Below are 19,730 nucleotides of genomic sequence, written 5' to 3' on the forward strand. Positions count from 1 at the left end.
CATGACAGATTGGCATGCTGGGAGCAGACAGCTTGGAATCTGTGAAGGGGAATCTAGCACTGGCCCTTGCGACATTACAACGTGTATTCATTGCTTCATTACATTCAGGGAATGTATTTTTACCATGCCATGTATTCATGCCACCCTGACTGATTTAAATCATCTCTTTGTGTTCAATTTTGACTCTGATTGAAGGCTTGCTTTTTCTGTCATTAAGTTAAATTTGAAACATCCCAGTCCTCTGTAGAATGGAGATTTTATGCCTCGAGTCTTGCAGCACCTTTATGTGGGCTGCTGATGAAAGACGTTTTTAATTGCCCTTCACTTTGAGAAGCAAGGACCAGTGGCTGTCAGTTTAGGTCTTGCAATGCCAAAGTGGCCTTAAGCCATGGATGTGTCTCTTTGATGTCATCACTGTGCTCAGACAGGCCCAGGTCTGGTCTGTGACCCTTATGTTATCATCTAAATTTATACAAGCTCAGACACAGGATGATGAGGTTAGTGCTAGTAGCACGAATGATTGCAGATTCGCCATAGGGGGAGCTTGTTAGGTTAGACTAGTTTTAAACATGCTTCTGTGTGCCACCAAGTGGCTTTGCTCGACTCAGCTCAAAGTTTTCTTGGTACCAGGTACTTCTCAGTTTTGTTTATCACTGCAGCTGGTACCGCTCTAATGTAGGCGGGATACTTAGCTGATCAGTAGCAATGCCTGACATAGTCTTTAGCATTACACAAACACACAGTAACAATGGAGGGTATGCTTTCCTGTTGAGATGCTTTCATCCGCAACCAAAGTAAAGAACGTCTGCTCTTTGTATTGACCACAGCATGGTTTTGTGGGCTGCCATTTTAAAAATCTGGGTCAAGTAAATAAGAAAATTGGAGTTGCAATTTGCTGTCTGTGTGCAGGGTATCCGTGTTACGCAAGTGACAATTCTCTCTGAACAATCAGTGCTCTGCAGTGTTTCCACTCCATCATTAAGTATAGGCTTGGCTTGCTTGAAACCTTGACCAAGATGATACAAAAAAAAAGGACCACGTTCAGGTACTATTAACAGCTTTTGCCAATGGAAAAACAAAAGAAAAAAGGAATTGTAAAGAAGAAATTTAAACTGATAATACTGTGTCACACAAACATCTGCTGGATATTGAATGCTCAATAAGAAATACCATTGAGCTTGTGGCAACAAATATTGTTTTATCCTGTAAATTAATTTATCATTTGATAACCTTTCTTAAATATCTCTAATGATGGAAAACCAGAAGCTTGTAAACCCACTTTTGAGATACTGGCTCTGTGGCTCCACAGTTGGCTGATAATGACTGGCCCTGGTTTTGAATGCTGTTTATTATTGTCATTGTTTCTTCTCAGTTCCATCACAGCTGCAATTAACATCAAATTGCCTGTTTTCCCTTATGTGTGTCCCAGTGCATTGTGTTTCTGGTATAACACAAACTATGGTGGGATTTTTAAAGCATTAAAATATCACAGTGCCCATGATTCACTTCCTCTGATTCTGAATCTCAGTCAAATTGAAGAGGCCCCTGTAGGTCACTGCTGAGATTCCCTACTAGCTTCAGTTTGGTACAAAAGCCAGAAGAACTCTCTGTCCCATTATACCATTCTCTCTTTTCCGGTGAAGTGTGCCATTTCTGTGTGCTTGTATGTGTCTGGATGTATTGTCATGACTTGCTGATTCACAGCTCCTCTTGTTGAGCTGACGTCAGAGTGGTGCACATGATTGCTTCGCTCTGCCAGCTCTGATATTCACAGACTGTTGGTACATGTAGTGAAGATAGTAAGCATGCTGACGCCAGTCCTGACATTTGATCCCAAAATATCTATGTGTCCACTATCGGGCTGTTTTAATGTTTCTGTCACTTACTACCATGACTTAGTAATAATGGAAAATGCTAAATATAAGAGCAGGTATACCACCACAGAGTTTTCAGGTCGGGAGAGTGTGTAGCTGCTGTATACTCTGAGCAAGAGGGAGACTGCACAGCAGTTAATCTCACTGGTAGCCAAAACATCCCAGCCCAGAAACCTCTTGTTTAATCCACCAGAATCTCACCAGGATATTTAATCTGCAAGGAATTTAACTGGTCATTTCAAAACGGCGAGTTGTTGAGCCGCAGAGCCTCTGCAGAATCCAGTGATTCTGTTTAGTAAATCTGAAAGGTCAAAAGCCTGGTGCCTCGATATCACCTACAAGGCCATGTTGCACCTTATCAATGGCTGAAAGGGCTGCTGTTATGATAATCCAGCTGGTAAGAGTGTTGCTTGTTATCACTGTTGAACCTGACAGTTCAGATGTTAGACTAAACACTACATGGGACCGAGCCAGAACTAATTCTATAATACTTTATTTTCTTGGCAGACATTTCACAAAAATCCCTGTTTTGTTGTCATTAAATCTTGAATCTAAATATCAATATGGCTGCACTCCCTGCACCCTATAATAAGGTCTGCCACAGTGGAACTTGGCTCCACGGAAACATGCCTATCAACACTCCATAGATTATGATGCCACACACATGTTGCCATTTGGCCTTGGGTGTCAAAGGGTAGGCTGCAGAGGTTTCCTTTTATTAATAGTCTGTGTGCATGTGTGTGTGTGTTTAGTATGCCCGAGATAAAACCTGTCAAACAGTGGAGGTGACCCCAGCAGGATATAGGGCATCCCGCACGTGGCGGGACAGGACCTCGGGGCAGCACAGCAACACAGTGATTTACTCTTCAAAGACAAGCTCCTGATAGTATTTCATCTGCATCTTAACCCTCTTTAACCCACTAACAGGCTGTATACATGAAGGTGTCATAGGGTTGAGTGTTACACAGCAGCTCAAATAAACAGACTGCATAGGTGATGCTTTGTGATGCTGTTGTCCACATAAATTCACATGTCTAAATAGTAGTAGTTTGACTTGTGATTTACTACTGGCACCACAAACAAAACCCATCTTGGAGGTTTTAGGTCTCCTCTGTAGAACAATGCCATGCTCTGTAGACAAAGTTAAAAAAAAGACAAGCAAAGCACACCAGCTTATTGATTTAACAGGTTATGAAGCTGTTTATTCTCAGTCAGCTAGTCATGTTTAAACAAGCATGGCTTTTGTTTGTAATGAAAGAGAATGATCCAACTTACATGAGAGGAAATACTTACAGCAATCATTAAAGCGCAGGATATGAAGATATAATCACTTGAAAAGTAAGAAGTTTACTCAAAAGCTTTTCTGACAGAAGGCATGAATCATAAGCACACATGTACTTAAAGTGAAGTCTTTGTGTCTCCTGTTAGGTTCCTGACCTTGAAGCTAGTCTTCAGATTGTGGCTATAGAGGAAGTAACTTATATTTCAAAATGAATCCTCCAGCTATAGAGGAGCATTTGACAAGTACTTTAGAGTTTCCTCTGTATATTAACCAGCTGTGTTCAAGGTCCTGAAACACTATTTCCTCTTCCTCATTTTTATAGGCACGCTTGGTTGATAACAGCCTGTCCTGATAAATGGGACTAAATTTGTATTTGCCAGAGATTTGTAAGGCCTGCTTAATTCTCTCCAATAACATCACCATCCAACTAGATTTCGTCCTCAGGGGTTGCAATTTGAGAGGCATGCTTCACTAGTGGCTGGCATCTCCTCTGTCTAATCTGAAGCCAGGCGTCTGTCTCTGGGAGCCAGCTGTAGTTTGTGTCTCACCCTCTGCATGGGGCTTAGGTCTGGGCAGCTACAGGTCTTAATCCACTGTCCAGTCACTGCCCGGGAGGGGGCACAGATAGCTCGGTAAGACGAGGTGAGACAGTCGAGATTAAAGCAAAAGAAACGGACGGGAATCTATCGATCTGTGATAACCAAGTCTGTTGGATTTGTTTAAGAAAGTTTAGCTCCGAAACTGTTGCCAACTCTGGATTTTTAATAGTCCACAAATCCCCTTCTAGATTCTATCCGTAGATTTGGTCATTTCATCACAATGTTTTGGCTTCAAAGTAAGTGTAAAAATTGAAGGTAGAATAATTAATGTTCTTACCTAATAATTGTGGCTAATTGCAGTAAATGACTCAATGTTTTTAATGACATGTTGTAATTAATACAGCTGAAGTCTTAGAAGTAGGGTGAATGCTTTAATCCTTTGAAGGGATAAATATTTCCACCTACCATGGTCAAGACTACGCAAACAGTCTTGCCATGGTCCAACCACAATCTTACATTATTCTTTAAAACTGTTATTTTTAGGGCTGTGTCAAATTCCTTTATTTTTTCTTAACATTTGAATGCCTCTTGTCATATTTAGTGATGTTATCATCCCCCAAAAAGTCCTCGAGCACAAAATGCTCAACTTGAATAAAGTCATTTATCAGAATTAAATGGAGCACCAAGCAAATGCAGATACGTAATCATGGTTTTTTGTAAGGGCTTAAGTACTTAAGTAATTTACTATGAGAGTGTTGGTGCCTAAATAGATTTTTTTTGTTACTCTGGTTATATAAATGTAATTTGATGTGTTAGATTTGCTGCTGTACTGCCCTGTTAAAGGTGGAGTAAGCAGGTAGCTTTGGGTTGGTAGCTGGGTCCAGAATCCCACCTTTAATGCAGGGGAAAAAAATGAAGCTATGAGCTTATGATTGACGCTTTGAAGCTTTAACTACTCAGTATAGCCCTAGTTATTTTTAAAATAATGTTGCTTTAAGTGTCTGATATGCTTGTTTGCATTTATTGTACTATCACTACCTTTTAACAGCATTTTCATTTCTTTCACTTGAAAGTGGTGCTGAAATAACACGATGCATGTCTGGCCATTCTGATAAGGTTCTTGGCAGGAAGTTATAGTTTGTGATGAGTTCCTGTTAGCTAGATGGTTCTGAAGGACCAAAGTTCAATAGGAAGTGGAGAAAGGAAAAGGATGCAGATTATATCACTCCAAGAATGAGGATACGGCCAATGAAGCCTCTGAAAACATGCCTGCAACAGGTCGGGGTCCATCTACGTTTTCTAACACCAGTGTGTGTGTTTAGAAAGCAGAGGTGTTACTGATGGAGTTTGCGCCAATACTCTTTTCTCGTCACTTCATTTGCATTGTTACTGTTTCTAAAAGTCATTTGCAAAATGTGTGGGTAATTACATTCCTGGACACTTGAGACAAATTGGAGTGTTCCCAGGCTCTGTGTTGTTCCCTCATTAGTTTTAAGGGTACAGTTCAACTTCTTCTTCTACCGTTTTGAGACCAAGGTTTGGAAGATAATGAGGTGGAGCGGGCAGTGCATTGCTAGAAAGGACTGGCAATTGGGTGATTAGACACCCTCATTGAGTGTTGTTTGAAATAGCAGCCCGTGTTTTTTTAGTGGGGGTGCGGCATCACTCAGGCCTCATTCAGACTGGGAACCGCTGCTGCTGTAGGGGGAGGAGCACTTTCACACATAGTGATACTTTGCTGATCGAGTAACAAAGTGACCCATCAAACACCAGGATGCCACATAAAGTCACACACTGTGACTTTCCCGCTTCCAACCACTGCCAGTCGCCTCTTTTTTTCCTTCCTCAGCCTCTATGATCCCCTTCCGCCTCTTTCTTTTTGCGATGACCAATAAAGCATTATCGTTACTTAATGTTCTGCCAAATTTCACACCCAGGCTGACATTACCCATGAACATGCGAGAAAGCCTCGTCCCAAGGGATGCAATCTTAATCTCTCTGGGTTGCTCTTGTTAAAGCATCGTCTTATCTTCACCTTTTCACGCATCATCATCCAAGGCCCATACCTTCTCTCCATGTGAGTTTGCACAGTAGTTGACAGCTACTTCAGTATGCTCTTTTGACAGATGCTACTTTTCATTACTTCTGTTATAGAGACAGACTGCTGATGTTACTGTCATTTTTACACATACAGTATCTAATGCAGCCAATAAACGTTTGAATCTTGTGGCATAGCAGTTTTTGTCTTTGGACAATGAGCATAGGTAGTGAATAATCAGTATGCATACAAGATTTAAAACCAAATTATTGTTATACTTTGCAACAAAGTGGCATTTGCAGCAGTCGATCAATTTCAGCAGTAGTTTTATAGCTGCGCCTTTTTTAAAAACGTATTATAAAGTCTTTATTAGTGTCTTTATTACAGTAATTTTACAAGCAGCATTGAACGGCAGGTCCAAGAGTAGACAGTGTAATGATAGCAGGGGGGCCTCGGATGGTGGAGGGTATTCTGGTAAAGGTCCATGCTGTAAGCCCGGGTGGATCACCTCCTGGGGGGCAGGGGGTGTAATGACTTCCCCAGCTGGCCCCCTGGGACGACTGCGCTCGTGCTCTGCACCTCTCCTGGCCGCTTTAAGCCACTACTATGTTTGTTTAGGGAAGATTAGCAACGTAAAACCCTTACAACATCCTGAACACGCAGCAAAGGGAGACACGATAGAGAGGACAGCGGGAAAGGGGAAGAGATTGATTGGTGAAGAGACAGCGGAGGAGAGAATGAAAAATGGAGACAGATTGAAGTAAAAGCGAAGCATAAAAAATAAAACTCAAAGCAACTCAAAATCAGTAGTTTCTGCTAGATTGCTTCAACAGCACAGTGGTGGTGTCTGATGGTGTCTAATGCCCATCACCGTACAGTCCATGTGTAGTAGAAAGCTTCTTGCGAAGCTATTCTTAAAGGCTGGCTACAAGGTCCCTCAGTCATTCTCCATGATGGATATTTATAGACACTAAACTGCCTGGTAAATGCGCCTGTTTGTCTGAAGCTGTCCTCTGGGTAGTGTAAAAATGTAGAGTGCATTTTTATCCACTAATCTGGCCAGGTCTCTTGGTGCACTGTTGTTACGGATGTAAAGCAATGATGTGCATCGAGTACATTTACAGGAAAATACTTGCTGCCTCAAGGGAATACATTTTCCTTAAAATGTTCAGCTCCCACAGACTATAGCTGTTGTTTTCAGTTACACTTTATTCAGCTGCACAGTACCCTTCCAAGTAGCCATGTTGCATTTCCACTAATTGATTAATTGATATGAAGGCGGTTACTACAGAAAGTCCAGGCTTTGTAAGCTGTGGTGCACCAGGTGTGTCACAGGTGTGTGTGTGTGCTGAGCTGTGGCAGGAAACAGATGTGCAGTGATATCAATGGCTGCACAGGTCTGGGGGACTATCAGCGCGGGCCAGCCTGCCGTCTCACTGCAATGCTGTACTTCCTGTGGGCTTAAATCATGCCAGCCCATGATAAGGCAAGCAGAGCACTGTGTTAACAGCCCTGCTTTTTCTGAGAATAATCTGTTGCTCCCTGATTATGAACTTTAGTGGTTAAAGAAAGATGGTAAGAGGATGGATGACAAGGTGAATAATTGGAAGTAAAGTACAGAAAATACAACCTTGGTAAAACATACTGGAGGTTTAAGGAGTTTCTTTTGTCCCACTGGATAGGTTTGAAGCTTTGACTACTTGTAAGTTGTCAGTTTCAATATTTATTTGTTGACAGCTCTAATCTTATAAAATTGTTTTCTGTTTTTACAGTCCCTGTCCAGAGCAAGGAATGGGTGATGAATTTAACCTCATGGATCATTCAGACCTGTATATCTTAGACTTCAGTAAGTATCCTTGTCTGTCTCTTCTGTAAGCTTAATGTGTCTAATCTTGCAGATACACAGCGTTCCTATGCAGTTTGCAAATGCAAATTTAATTGGATTTTAGTGATTTCCAGGTCTGTTAAGCATGGTGAAATGTTTGCTTCCAGACTGTTTCGCCTATTGTGTTTTCAAAAGGATAAAATTCATAATTTCTAAAAGTAAATTGAGTGTTGTTGATGGGGCTTGGTGCAGGCAAAATGTTTACCACTGTGTGAGAGAGCACAGGCCAGAGTGAGCTTGGCGTCCTCAAAAGCAAGGCAAGAAGTATGACATGTTGTTCAACGCACACTCCTACGCAGAACTGCCTCTACACCTGTACATCACAGTGTGCAAAACAGCTCTGCCCCAAGTGCCTTGTAACTGTACCAAATCCAGATATCTGCGACCAAATTATTTTGAAAACATTTTTGTTTGGTGTAAGGAAACCATACCTTTATGGCTGAGTTCCACAGACACAGTCAATGAGTAAAGCTGCATAGATGCTGGAACTTTTCCAGCTCATTTTTTGGTTTTTAATTAAATGGTTAGAATATAACATTTGTGTTAACCGTTGGGTTTAAAACCATTTATTTAAATAATAAACACGAGCTACTCAGATACCAAATGTGGTCTGAAAAGGATACCAAGAAGTCTGGAAAAGCCAGATCTGATGCATAAATGTCCGTTTTCCGTTGTAGGTTGCCATGGTGAATAAGAGTGCAGATTATTTTATATCCAGTGCTCACCTAAATACATTCCAAAGAACCAATAGCCTTCTTACACCACTGCTTCACTTCCAACCTGGCCGAGTATGCCTGGCATTGGCCCTGCTTTGTGTTATCACATGGGGTACTTCCGTTTCATGGACTACCAAATATAGCCTTTTCCCGCCTGTAATGCGGTCAAGCCACAGTTAGGGGTTGCGTAGGTGGGCTGACACAGAGACTGTATGGGACTGGCAGTACCCAGTGGCATCCCCTGTGGCACACGCCTCCACGTGCCAGTCACATGTGTCTTCACACTGTTTATTAGCGAACATATGGTGGAAGAGCTTTGATGGGGATAGTAATTCAGAGGACGTTTGTCAATAGTATTAGAATGGAATTTTAAAGTAAGAAGATTTAATACTAGCATCATAATGTTGTGTGTGTCCTTGAATGTGTATGCTGTTGTTTGTTTGTGCTGTTATTCGAGGGTATTTTATAAACAGAACATGATGATTTTTACACTATAGAGACGAAATCTAACGCCTTTCATCTGCAAATCCGAACCTGCTTGGCTGCATTTTGAATTCCCACAGCTGAAATGGATATTCTTAGCCTAGTATGATTAGTGACTATGATCAGTCTATGACTCATTACACTTTCTCTTCTTTTCAGGCCCTAATTTGAAGACGTTATGCAAAATAGCTGTTATTCAGTACAGTCTGGAGCAGTCAGGACTCCCACATGATATCAGGTCAGCCAAGCATCCTCTTGTCAACCATTGGTGCTATTTGGTCACAGATTTGACATATTGTTGTTAATGCTCTTTGTGTTATGCTTGTCATTGTCGCTGCCGCTGTTTCTTCCATGTGTATAGAAAAATTGGATCATGATAAAACATCAATAAAGTCTGTGTGATGCTCTCAGTCTGTGTAGTCTGAAGAGGACAAGCATCCTCTCTCTACTGATGTGATGCTTCTATTAGCATCACGTCAGTATCTTTAAAGAACCTGAATGTTTACAGAATGTCTTGGTATTTTGTATGGCCCTTTTTTGCTTTAATGAGAGCACGCACTCGAGCTGGCATGGACTCCACAAGTGAGTGCAACTCCATTGAACATTCGGGGGAACATGAAGACTGTGAACTACAAGCATTTTGTGTAATCACAAGAAGCTTTGTGGAACACACATGATGCTGGGATAACATGAGTATTCAGATTTCGCACAAACTTGTGGAGTCCATACCAGCTGTCATTAAAGCAAAGCAAATTAAAGCACAAGGGGATCGCCTCAGATAAGAATTTTCTGAAATTCATGTACATTTTACAAAGATTCAACTTTTCAATCATCTCTTAGTATCATTTGTAATGTTAAAAATATCACCTGTTACCAATGAACCTGTTTACCTGTGGAATGTTGCAAACAGGTGTTTGTGGGGCTCCACAACTCTCCCATTTCTTTTGAATTCAGAATAAGTTATGGTTACAAAAATAATTAAGTTGATGAGGTAAAACATTCAATATGTTGTTTTTGTACTGTTTTCAATCAAGTATATGTCAAGAAGGATTAGCACATTAACACATTTGGTTTTATTTACTTATTACACGTCTCGACTTTTTTAGATTAATGATACATCATTTTCCAGTCTCATTGACAAGTTAGATAATTATTTTGACATTTAACTTGTTGCAAATAGACTTGCTGAAAGCTCAAAAGTTTGAGAGCACTACTTTGATTTGTTGTGACATTGCAATCACAGGGTAGGGGAAGTTGTAATAACTGTGTTAAAACTAGATGTTAAAGCACATAGAGGGAAAAAAAGTACTTCAGCAGCAGTTACTGTCAACCTTCTTTAATTAGCTGCATATAAAAGTGAAAGTGAGTGTTGGCAGGGTCACATTAATTAAAATCTATCTGTCTTTTTCTCAGTAATAAAGAGCGTAATAGTTTTGCCTCGGATTAAATAATATTCACACAACCAGTCCATCCATTTTAAGCATATAACTTTCTCACATAACCTAAAAATAAATAGACCTTTTCAAGCTAATGTAGCTCATTAGACAAGTGCATCTGAAATGGAGAGGTATGAGTCTGACTGAGGAGACTTTTTTTTTCACGTGGACCCCATGCAACTTGATACTAATTACTCCTCTCAGCCTCTCATTCCTCTCACACTGTCACTGCCACCTTGCACGCTCCCCACTTCAGTGTTTGCAGTTGTGTCTCTAACCCTCAGAGGGTTTTTTTCGCTGGGGTCACAAGACTCTGGTTAACTCCCTTTGCCCCTCACTGGCATGTCCAGCTCCAATGCCAATCTCCCCTCTTAAACACACACGCGCGCAACGAAAAAACGAACAAAGCAATTGAGAGGGGAGTGAGTGTGAAACCAGAGCCAGTGATAACAATCTGGAGCTCAACCTCTGACCTGTCAGCAGGTCAGCACTAGACCCTGTTGTCAGCCCCTGCTCCTGGCTCTCGTGTTACAGCGGAGCCTTCCCTCATCCTTGTCCACATCGTAGCCCTTCGCTCGGACAAGAGGGGAGCAGAGGGTGAAAGGGAATGTCACACAATTGGTTGATTGAGTGTTGTTGCAGTAGATTTGTAGCATCTTGGATATTTCAAACAATTAAAGGTTCTGTATCAGAAAAACATGATAAAAGCATCAGGATTCTGCACGCTTCTGATAATCTGACTAAATGATCATTTAGTAAAAGATCATTTGGTACCCATGGTAACTCCTGCCCGTCCATTGAAGCAGTTCTTTAATCCACTTTATTCCTAGCCCCCATGATATCCTGTCACTGATCGGAACCTGCATTTTTCTGTGCACAACTTGGTTTGTTTGTAAAAGACCAGTATGAATGCAAACCAGATGAAAAATAAAAGGCAACGATGTGTACCCTTATGATTCTTGCCTTTTGACTCTTCCCGTTGTTCCCTCCAGGTGGGAGCTGGCTGCCATGACCACCAACAGCAACATCAGCAGGCCCATCTTCTCCTCCCATGGCTGACGATGCTGAAGTGAAGCAGAACCAGAACTCCTTGCTCTGTTTCAGGACACTAGGCTTTTATCTTTCTAACCAACAACTTCAACAGACTGTTTTTCGAAGAGCCTGGATCTGAAATTGTTTCATTCAAGTGAAAACTCATTACTGACCAAAATTTCCTGAGTGCGACTTCCTCGGAAGGACATCCTTGAAGGATATTTTAACCCTTGAGACACCGGTGATTTGAGACAGAAACTATTGACACCTTCTTCTCTTCTTTCTAGCCTCTCTAGAAATCCAATCAGCCTATGATAATCATAGACTTCTAATCTTAAGCACAGGAAGAGACGACAAGAACTTCAGCCAAAGGTCTTGAGAGCTAACCTCTTTGTTGAGGATGTCACACTCAACAGATCTCCACTAAGAGACAAAAGTGATCCTTGTGTTCCTGATACAAAGAGACTGAAAAGTTCATGAGTTTGTATATCTTGCAGCTCTTACTTAGTCATTAAACTATGTAAAACTATCATGTCCGTTTGCGGCAAATTAAGTTATGTACACAGTAGACGGAGTGGACGAGGCTAACTTATTACTTAGGTGTTAAATGCAAGGAGAGGGTGTGTTGGGTACAATATTTTTAGGGGCGTTATGCTTGTGAAAGGTTCTGTTTGACTGGCTTTCAATGCTAAACTTTTTCCCTACTTCATCATAACTTGGCTAGCATCCCTCTGCTCTTAAGTGTCTCAAAGGTGATTTGCAAGGCAACTAAAGCAAGCGCCTGTCTGCCTTGTAAAATAATCATGTCCATCTACCTCCCTCAAAAGTGTGTGGGTCTTTAATAAGACTTCCCATTAGACCCATTAGATCTACATTTCCCTCAGAAAAAAAGGCCTTTTCACAGGGACGTTTGTATTTGTTGTATTCTTCCAAGAAATGTCATAATGTCACAGGAAGAGTGCGACTCACCCCGCCACCTCACACTTACCCTGCGGTTTGTTTTTCAGTGCCAAATGTAGAAGTGAATCATGATGCCAACATATACTGTGTATGTGTGGAAGCACGTGGTCCCATCTACGAGTAATCCTAGCCCACCTGCTTCAGTTCTCCTGTTGTTGTGTGGGGGAGATCATCACTAATATGCATAATGTAGTTGTTCCTCTTATAGACAATCGACAGCGTTCAGAGACTCTTCCTCGTGAGCTGCTCATTCATAGAGAGGCGAAAAACCAGGAATAGTGTGGGCGTGTGTTTGTGTATGAGCAAAGCTACAGCTGAGCAGATGTTAATAATGCATAAGGGCTGTTATTAGATGACACCACGCAGCTTGAAGAATACTTGGAATAGCTCAAATTGGGGATGTGTGGTTAAGATTTTATTAATACTAATAACAAAATTTTAGAACAAACTTTAAAAAGAAACACGAGCTGTGGTGGGCTTTTTTTAACCTTTTATCTCCATCAAGGACAAGGTTGGGAATATTCTGTTGTTTTGATATAGACAACTAATCCCATAAAAAAGACCAAAACCTACAGTGTTAGTTCGTCTCTGGATGCTTCGCTATCATGTCTGTGCCCATTTGTTCCTAGTGAACAGAACCTACAGATTGTTCATTTATTTCCCAAAAGGATGGCGTAATTAGGATCGATTCAAATCAAATTAAAGTGGCTAAATGAGTCGGGTACAGCGCTGTGGCTCTGAAAGACTATGGAGAAGATACATCAGGTTTTGGATGCACTAAATATCTGGGGTTTTTATTTTCTTTCAATTAATTGTTGGTTTTGGCCTTTTTATGGGAATTTTTGACAATGAGAAAAACACAGAACATCACCAGACTTCTCGTTTGAATCTGAATAATAAGAAATATGGCATGACATTGAAATGAATAACTTGGTGAGGATGGATATACAGGCAGAAGAGTTGTATTTACTGTATACTGCCTAATTATGTTGATGTGAATAGGAACTGTGTTACCACAAACTTGTGAGCTGCATCAATGCTTTTCAGCCCTGGTCTTTGGGACCAAGTGTGCTCCGGCTTTCTGTCCTGCCAGATAGTTAAACTCCATCTAGAACTATTTTTTACCCTGAATTACTCGTTAGAATTTAACCCTGCAGGGCTCTGGGTCCCAAACATCAGGACTGGATAACACTGACCCACATCCTAAATGTTTACAAATCTGTGTATTTCATGTGAAGCAGTGTAAAACAATCTTAAATGCAGGTCAAAGTCACCAGATAACTGCACTAAAGCCAATCGCGGCATGTCAGGCCTTACAGAGAGGAGACATGTCGATGCTGCTCTTTGCCTAAGTAGAGTTCCAGATTTTGAGACGATTGCCTGCCCGAACCAAGTGTGAATTTTATTTACAGACCGGTGGTGCCAATGTGACGCAGTCTTGTGCCCTCTAACACTGCACACACACACGGACATATCACACACTGGATATTTCCTCAGTACCCAAGTAACTTGGACTAAGCAACAGCTGATGCAGTGAAACCACAGGGAAGCTGAAAAACAAAACCTACTGGTGAACAAATCAAACTGTTTATGTGACACCAAATGGCCATCGGCAAACTGATGATATTTGTTTTCTTTTTTTTTTCTAATGTTTGGTGTGGAAGTCATTTTTATTTCAGGATTTTGGTCCTTTTCTTGTTGCGTGTGAAGATTATGGGTGATGGTATTTTCAGTCAAGAACTTTTCAGGAATATGAAGTAAATATTGAGCAAATGACAATGTAGACACTATGGTCAGAAATAAAATACCTGCACAACAGATTTCCTCAGTGATGGTCACTCACTTGCCTCCAACTAATGACAAGTTGTAGTGATTTGGCCCACATATATTGGCATTACATTTTTAATGGCAGCAGTGTTTGCGCCTCCATTATTTCTCATTTAACTTTGTGAATCTTTACCAAAACAGCATTTGCCAAGCTCGAAAAAACTGCTTCTGTCAAGAAAAGTGCATCATTAGATTGTAGCGTACACTCATGAGGAAGTTATTCAGGGTGAGCAGGAATTATTTGCCAAGCAGAAGTACGTGACCAGACTGATTTCATGCCAAGAAGTGTTGTCTGTCTTTAGGGCTTATAGTAGATGGGTGAATAATTAATAAACAACAAACAATGCTTGGAAAAGAATCAGAACAAATTACTGAGTGTGTTTTTGAATCATTACACAACTGTTCGGACTCCCTATGCTCACTGTTTTTCTTTTCTTTTATATTTTACACATTTTTCAGAGGGGACTCTGTATCTGTTGAGGTTGGTCAGGACTTCCTGTGCAATATGCTTTATAACTGTATCAATAATAAACCTGAGAAAATTGGAGTTAACATTTGTATCCATTTTAAATGAGACAGAACAGAAAATAGATGTTCTTGTACAGGACAGAGAAGTCCATTAAGAGGCGGCCCTGTCTGCTAGTGAACATGCAGAGAGCAGGGTCCTCCTGTTTGCTGCTATGTCCAGCGATTACCGCTACATGTTCATGTGGTGATGTAGAGAGAGGTTTACTAACTGCCAAGCAGACAGGAAGTTGGCTAAAATGACAGCACCCATAATTTGCGCAAAAAACGATTTAAGTTTCATGATGATTTCTCAAGCTGTTAAGATTTAGCCAAGACTGAACTGACCATGTCAGTACATAACACTAAACATAACATAAACACTAGCTCAGACCACCAGCACTCTGATTTGACACAACAAATCCAACACACAAATGTTTCTGCATAAATCTAAAAAAATAAAGGTTGACTTGATGTTTTTTTACAATTCCTTCATACATTTTTATGAAGGAGAGCCGATTGAAAGGTGAGTTGGTCAGCCAATAGGAAATTGAATCAAGTTGACGTTAATTGTAACAAAATGTAATTTTTAAGGGGCATTATGTAGTTTTGGGGAAGAAATTCAAACTCAGTGTGTTTATTCAGTTTATTCAGTCATAAAAACAAAGAGAGTTTGTTTAGGCATGAAAAAATCAGTCCATGAGGATCTTTCTCTTCTGATTAAAATTTCTTCCCTAAAACTACATAGTACACCTTTAAGTTTGACATGCCTGTTCTACATGTGTCTGCTGTCACAGGAAATAAGAAGAAGAAAGAAGACTGTAAAAGCTGCATTTATTTCAGACCTCAATGAATTTGTTAAATTGAGTCTGATTTCCACCTCTTTATCTGTGGAGTGCGGCCTCCCCCTGGAGCTACTGTATTAGGCACTTTATAGTCAGCAGGTCTTTGAACCCCACAGTCCAGTTTCTGCTTCCTGCTGAATCTACCCCAGCCAGCCTGTCTGATAGCCCTCACCGTCTAATTTAGTGGGTACTCTGAAGCCATGGTGCCACCCAACCCCCCCGGCTGCCTGTCAGACTACCTAATGGGACGCGTGCGGCTGCTTTGTGGGGGTCCCAATCACTAGAAAGTGTCTCACCCTGAACCCCAGCTCCAATCTTTGCCTGTGCTACCAGTAGCGGCCTGGCAGTTTGTTCCTGTCTGTCACCAGCCCCGTGCTATAAAGCCAGTGTTATCTGCAGTGTTAAGTGCAGGCCACAGACGGAGGGTCAGCTTAAAGTGCGGCAGCAGAGACACCCTGTCCCGCCTGGCCCCGCCACACACAGGAAACAGGGCCACGCTGGGTCCCTCTGTCTGGCCCCGGAGCCCGCCTAGGCCGGCAAACGCAGGCGCTAATGCAAGGAGACACTCAGCCAAATGACTCTCTAATTTCCCTTCAGGACTCAGACGATCCCACCGGCCCTTGAGAATCAGACTGAGGATTTGTTCGGAGTGATTTGTTTTGTCTTGTCTCCCCTATCCCCGTGCAATACCCTCACTCAAGTTCTAGGTCTCGGCTCCCAGCGATGTGAGGCCAGCAAATTGGGGATTTGAGAGAAGAGGTATTAAAGGAGCACAAGCCCGTAGAGGATAGAAGCTGTGGCTGTCTGACTTTAACTCATGCAAAAGAGAAAGGAACAAGTCACTATTTCATAACACTGAAAAACAGACAAACTTTACTTTTCCACCAAAGTGGCTCCTCGAGGATGAGTGCAGGGTTTCCAGTGTGCCTCGGTCATGTTCTGTGGAGCCCGTAATCTGTTCATCTGCTATAGGAAGTGATTCTGTGCGAGTGGCCGAGCCTCTCAGCCTCAGTGCGTCATGTTTGCAGACCTGTAGCTTAATTCCCTTCCAACTGGGGTTTAATTGAGTGACTAATACACACGCAGTCAAAGCCCTTTGAAGATAAACTGCCATAGCTGACTGCCTCACAAGTCTGTTCACAAATTAAACAATGATGCATCAAGCTGCTTTGCTGCTGAGACTTGAATGATAATGACACTTAAACTCTGAAGCTGTGTTCAGGCTCTTGTGTTTAAGTGTCTAATATTCTTATAGTATGCCCTTTATTCTTACAATGTTTCACTCTCCATTTTACCATTGAGACGCCTTGTTCTTATTGATAGCAGAGCTGCAATGATTAGCCCATTAACTGACTGGTCGATCAAAAGGAGATTAGATTTGTATGTATTTTATTTTTGTAAAGTGTCTTTGAGAGTTTTTAAAAGCTCTGTATAAATAAAATGTATTATTATTATTATTATTATTATTAATTGCCAGCTGTTTTGATGATAGACTGATCATTTCAGTCATTTTTCAAGCAAAATTGTCTGCTTCTAGCTTCTTAAATGTGAGGATTTACTGCTTGTCTTTGTCATTTATGACAGTAGTTGTGACAGTAGTAGTGGTTGGACAAAAGAAACAATTAGAAGTTGTTACTTTGGGCTCTGGAAAAAGGCGGCAATTATCCATTAATCGTGAAAATAATAGGCAGATGAATTGATAATGAAAATATGGTTAGTTGAAGCCGCATTGTGTGGGGGAGATGGGGCTGTAGTCTCAGTGCTTTTTACAGCCATCCTGTAGGGTTTGGTGCTGCATCATGATACAGCTTATCTCACTGTGAAACCAACTCCATTATCAGGAAAAGAAGTTAATAGTCGTGCAGTGTCAATTTGAATTCATCTAGTCACAAATCACTTTTTACAGCTAGGCAGCAGTAGAATAAGGGAGATAATTCTTCACACGTCACTTTTTCTCTATCTGTATGAATCTGTAAAACTGAGCAGTGAAGTGTAGAGACAAGAATGATTTTCATCTGGATGGTGGGGTCAAATATTTCAAACCTAATGTTCTCTTTGGAGTCCTGGTAGTCCGTGACTTTTCTAAATTTTCGGAGAATTGCTTTTAGAAGTCTGTTACAGAAGATGACACACCACTTTTTATCTCTGGTCTCAGAGACTCCAGCTGTAACACGTGCTTACATATAGTGGGTTTTCATTATGGTCTATGTCTGTAATTGGTGTTGACAGTACATGTTGTCAAAGCATTTGGATTTTGACCCTCCGAAAAAAATCCAAAATAAGTCTATCTGAAAAACGGTTAGGTGTTTATAAGACATCTTACGGGCACAAATTGACTCTGAAGTCACTATGTAAGATAAGATCTGTACAGTATGTACGTCACTCTTTGTCTGTAATTGACTTTTTGGCAAACAAAAGTAATATACAATTAAAAAAAAACTTCATTTTCCTATTTTCGTTTTTTTTTTTTCGTATTTAAGTTTAAAAGTGAGTGGGAAGTTACTTTAACTGAAGTATGACTTTTGGGTACTTTTCACAACACTGACGAGCTCCAACTCACACAGCTACAAAATGCTGATGCATCAGTTTTTATAATTACAATAAGTCACAGGGGCCATTTTGTGGAACAAGTAGCCTACTTTACTTTAGCTTTTGTAGTCACATTTAGCAGATAAATACTAATATACATTTACTTAAAACTACGTAGCTGTGGAGCAGAAACCCAAACTCAGAATTTTAATATTTACTATATTAATGAGATAATAATACAAACTGAATAAACAAGCTGTTTTCTTCCCAAAAACTACTAAGTGCATCTTTAATAGGCTACTAGAACTTTTTCTCATAACAGAGTCATTTTATTGTTTAGTATTTGTCCTTTTTCAAGTTAAAGGATTTCAGTGTTGTAGTTCCTCAGCTGTACATTACTGTGCAGAAGTGGGGCCCTGAAGACTCCAAAACCAATGTCAGCAAAAGAAAAGGGAGGAAACTGACTGTGATGAAAAAAAAAAAGATGTTTTCAGTGAAAACAAAATCAATTTTTAACATGGGGGAATGATCCTTCTGTGTCAGGATGCATTTGTCGGCTATTAATGATTGAATCGAATCAACAATAGCCAGACATTGTTCACTCGTCTCTCTACCTCGGACACAAACCCAGGAAAATGGATATCAGAGACCAATATTCAAGACGCTGGCTTCTTATAGAGCCTCCTACCCTGAAACAATGGGTAGATATGAATAAATGAATGAATGAATGAATTTTGGTTACGTATACGTATTGAGATTATTTCACACAAAGTCAATAACCAAAAAAGGAATAGGCACAATAAGCCCAAGGCTTATTTTTGCCTGTCCTATATAAACCAAAGGATAACTCTGCAATACCCAAGAAAGAAAATAGATAAATAAAACTCTAAATTATAATACTCAATTATTTTAGATTTTATTCATTTTACATTTCAAGGCTTGTTTTGAAGCTCAACAGAGAGCAACACAATTTCAGAGTCCATTCCACATTTTGACTCCCAACACTGATACACATCATGTTGTTACCACAATAAACAGTGTGGAACATAAAACATTCAATTCAAGATTGGACAGAGAAGACGAAGGAGAGCTGTGAGTTAAATGGGCTCCATGTGTGAATGTGAATGAAAGTGTGCCGTGCAGATCCTCCAGTGTAATCATGTTTCCTCATGTTCACTGTTATAAAACAGAAACATACATGTACATATATATAGAAACAATAGTCAGACGAGACTTAAAGCTCTGTCTTAATGAATCTGAGTGTTTGTGTGGAGAGCTCCATATATACTGCTAAAGACAATACTGAATCATCACATTTCCCCTGCATAAATAACATTTTACATCTTTGTCACTTAAATCCTCCAAATCGGTTCTTTTGTTTAATCTACCGGGTTATATTTAGGGCTCACTTGACTAAATATAACCCGCCTCGATCATTTGTCATCGCGTCACAACAAGTAACATTATCCCTCTCTTTTTTTTCCTCTCTCTTCCCCACTGAGTTGGATGAGAGGTGTCGGGTTTGAGGCTATAAAAGGAGGGACTGACATCGGGGCTGGACACTCACCATCCGGACTGGAGCCTGCAGAGGTAGGACATGGTCTCTCCTCACAGGGGGACTGGTTTTTAGTAGCCACCTCTGGCCCAAAATGATCAGATCAGGTTTTTAATGAAAAACTGAATTGCTTTTTTATTTTTATTTTTAGACTTATTGGATCTCTTCTGAGTCATGTCTTACGTGTGTATTTTTTTTTCCTTAGTTGGCTTCATCTGCGTCAAA

At 40.6% G+C, this 19,730-nt stretch overlaps 1 protein-coding gene across 1 annotated transcript in view; it reads left to right on the forward strand.

Annotated features, from left to right (window-relative positions):
* klhdc3 (kelch domain containing 3) overlaps window positions 1-14,065 on the forward strand; it is a 28,133-nt gene extending 14,068 nt beyond the window's left edge. Inside the window, exons 9-11 of the mRNA XM_073482208.1 lie at window positions 7,506-7,579; window positions 8,977-9,055; window positions 11,246-14,065. Coding sequence (XP_073338309.1) covers window positions 7,506-7,579; window positions 8,977-9,055; window positions 11,246-11,312 — 220 coding nt within the window. The 3' untranslated portion in view covers window positions 11,313-14,065. The remainder of the gene's footprint in view (window positions 1-7,505; window positions 7,580-8,976; window positions 9,056-11,245) is intronic.
* The last annotated feature ends 5,665 nt before the right edge of the window (window positions 14,066-19,730 follow it).

The sequence above is a fragment of the Pagrus major genome, chromosome 15, assembly GCF_040436345.1.
Source record: "Pagrus major chromosome 15, Pma_NU_1.0".
In the NCBI taxonomy this organism is placed as follows: domain Eukaryota; kingdom Metazoa; phylum Chordata; class Actinopteri; order Spariformes; family Sparidae; genus Pagrus; species Pagrus major.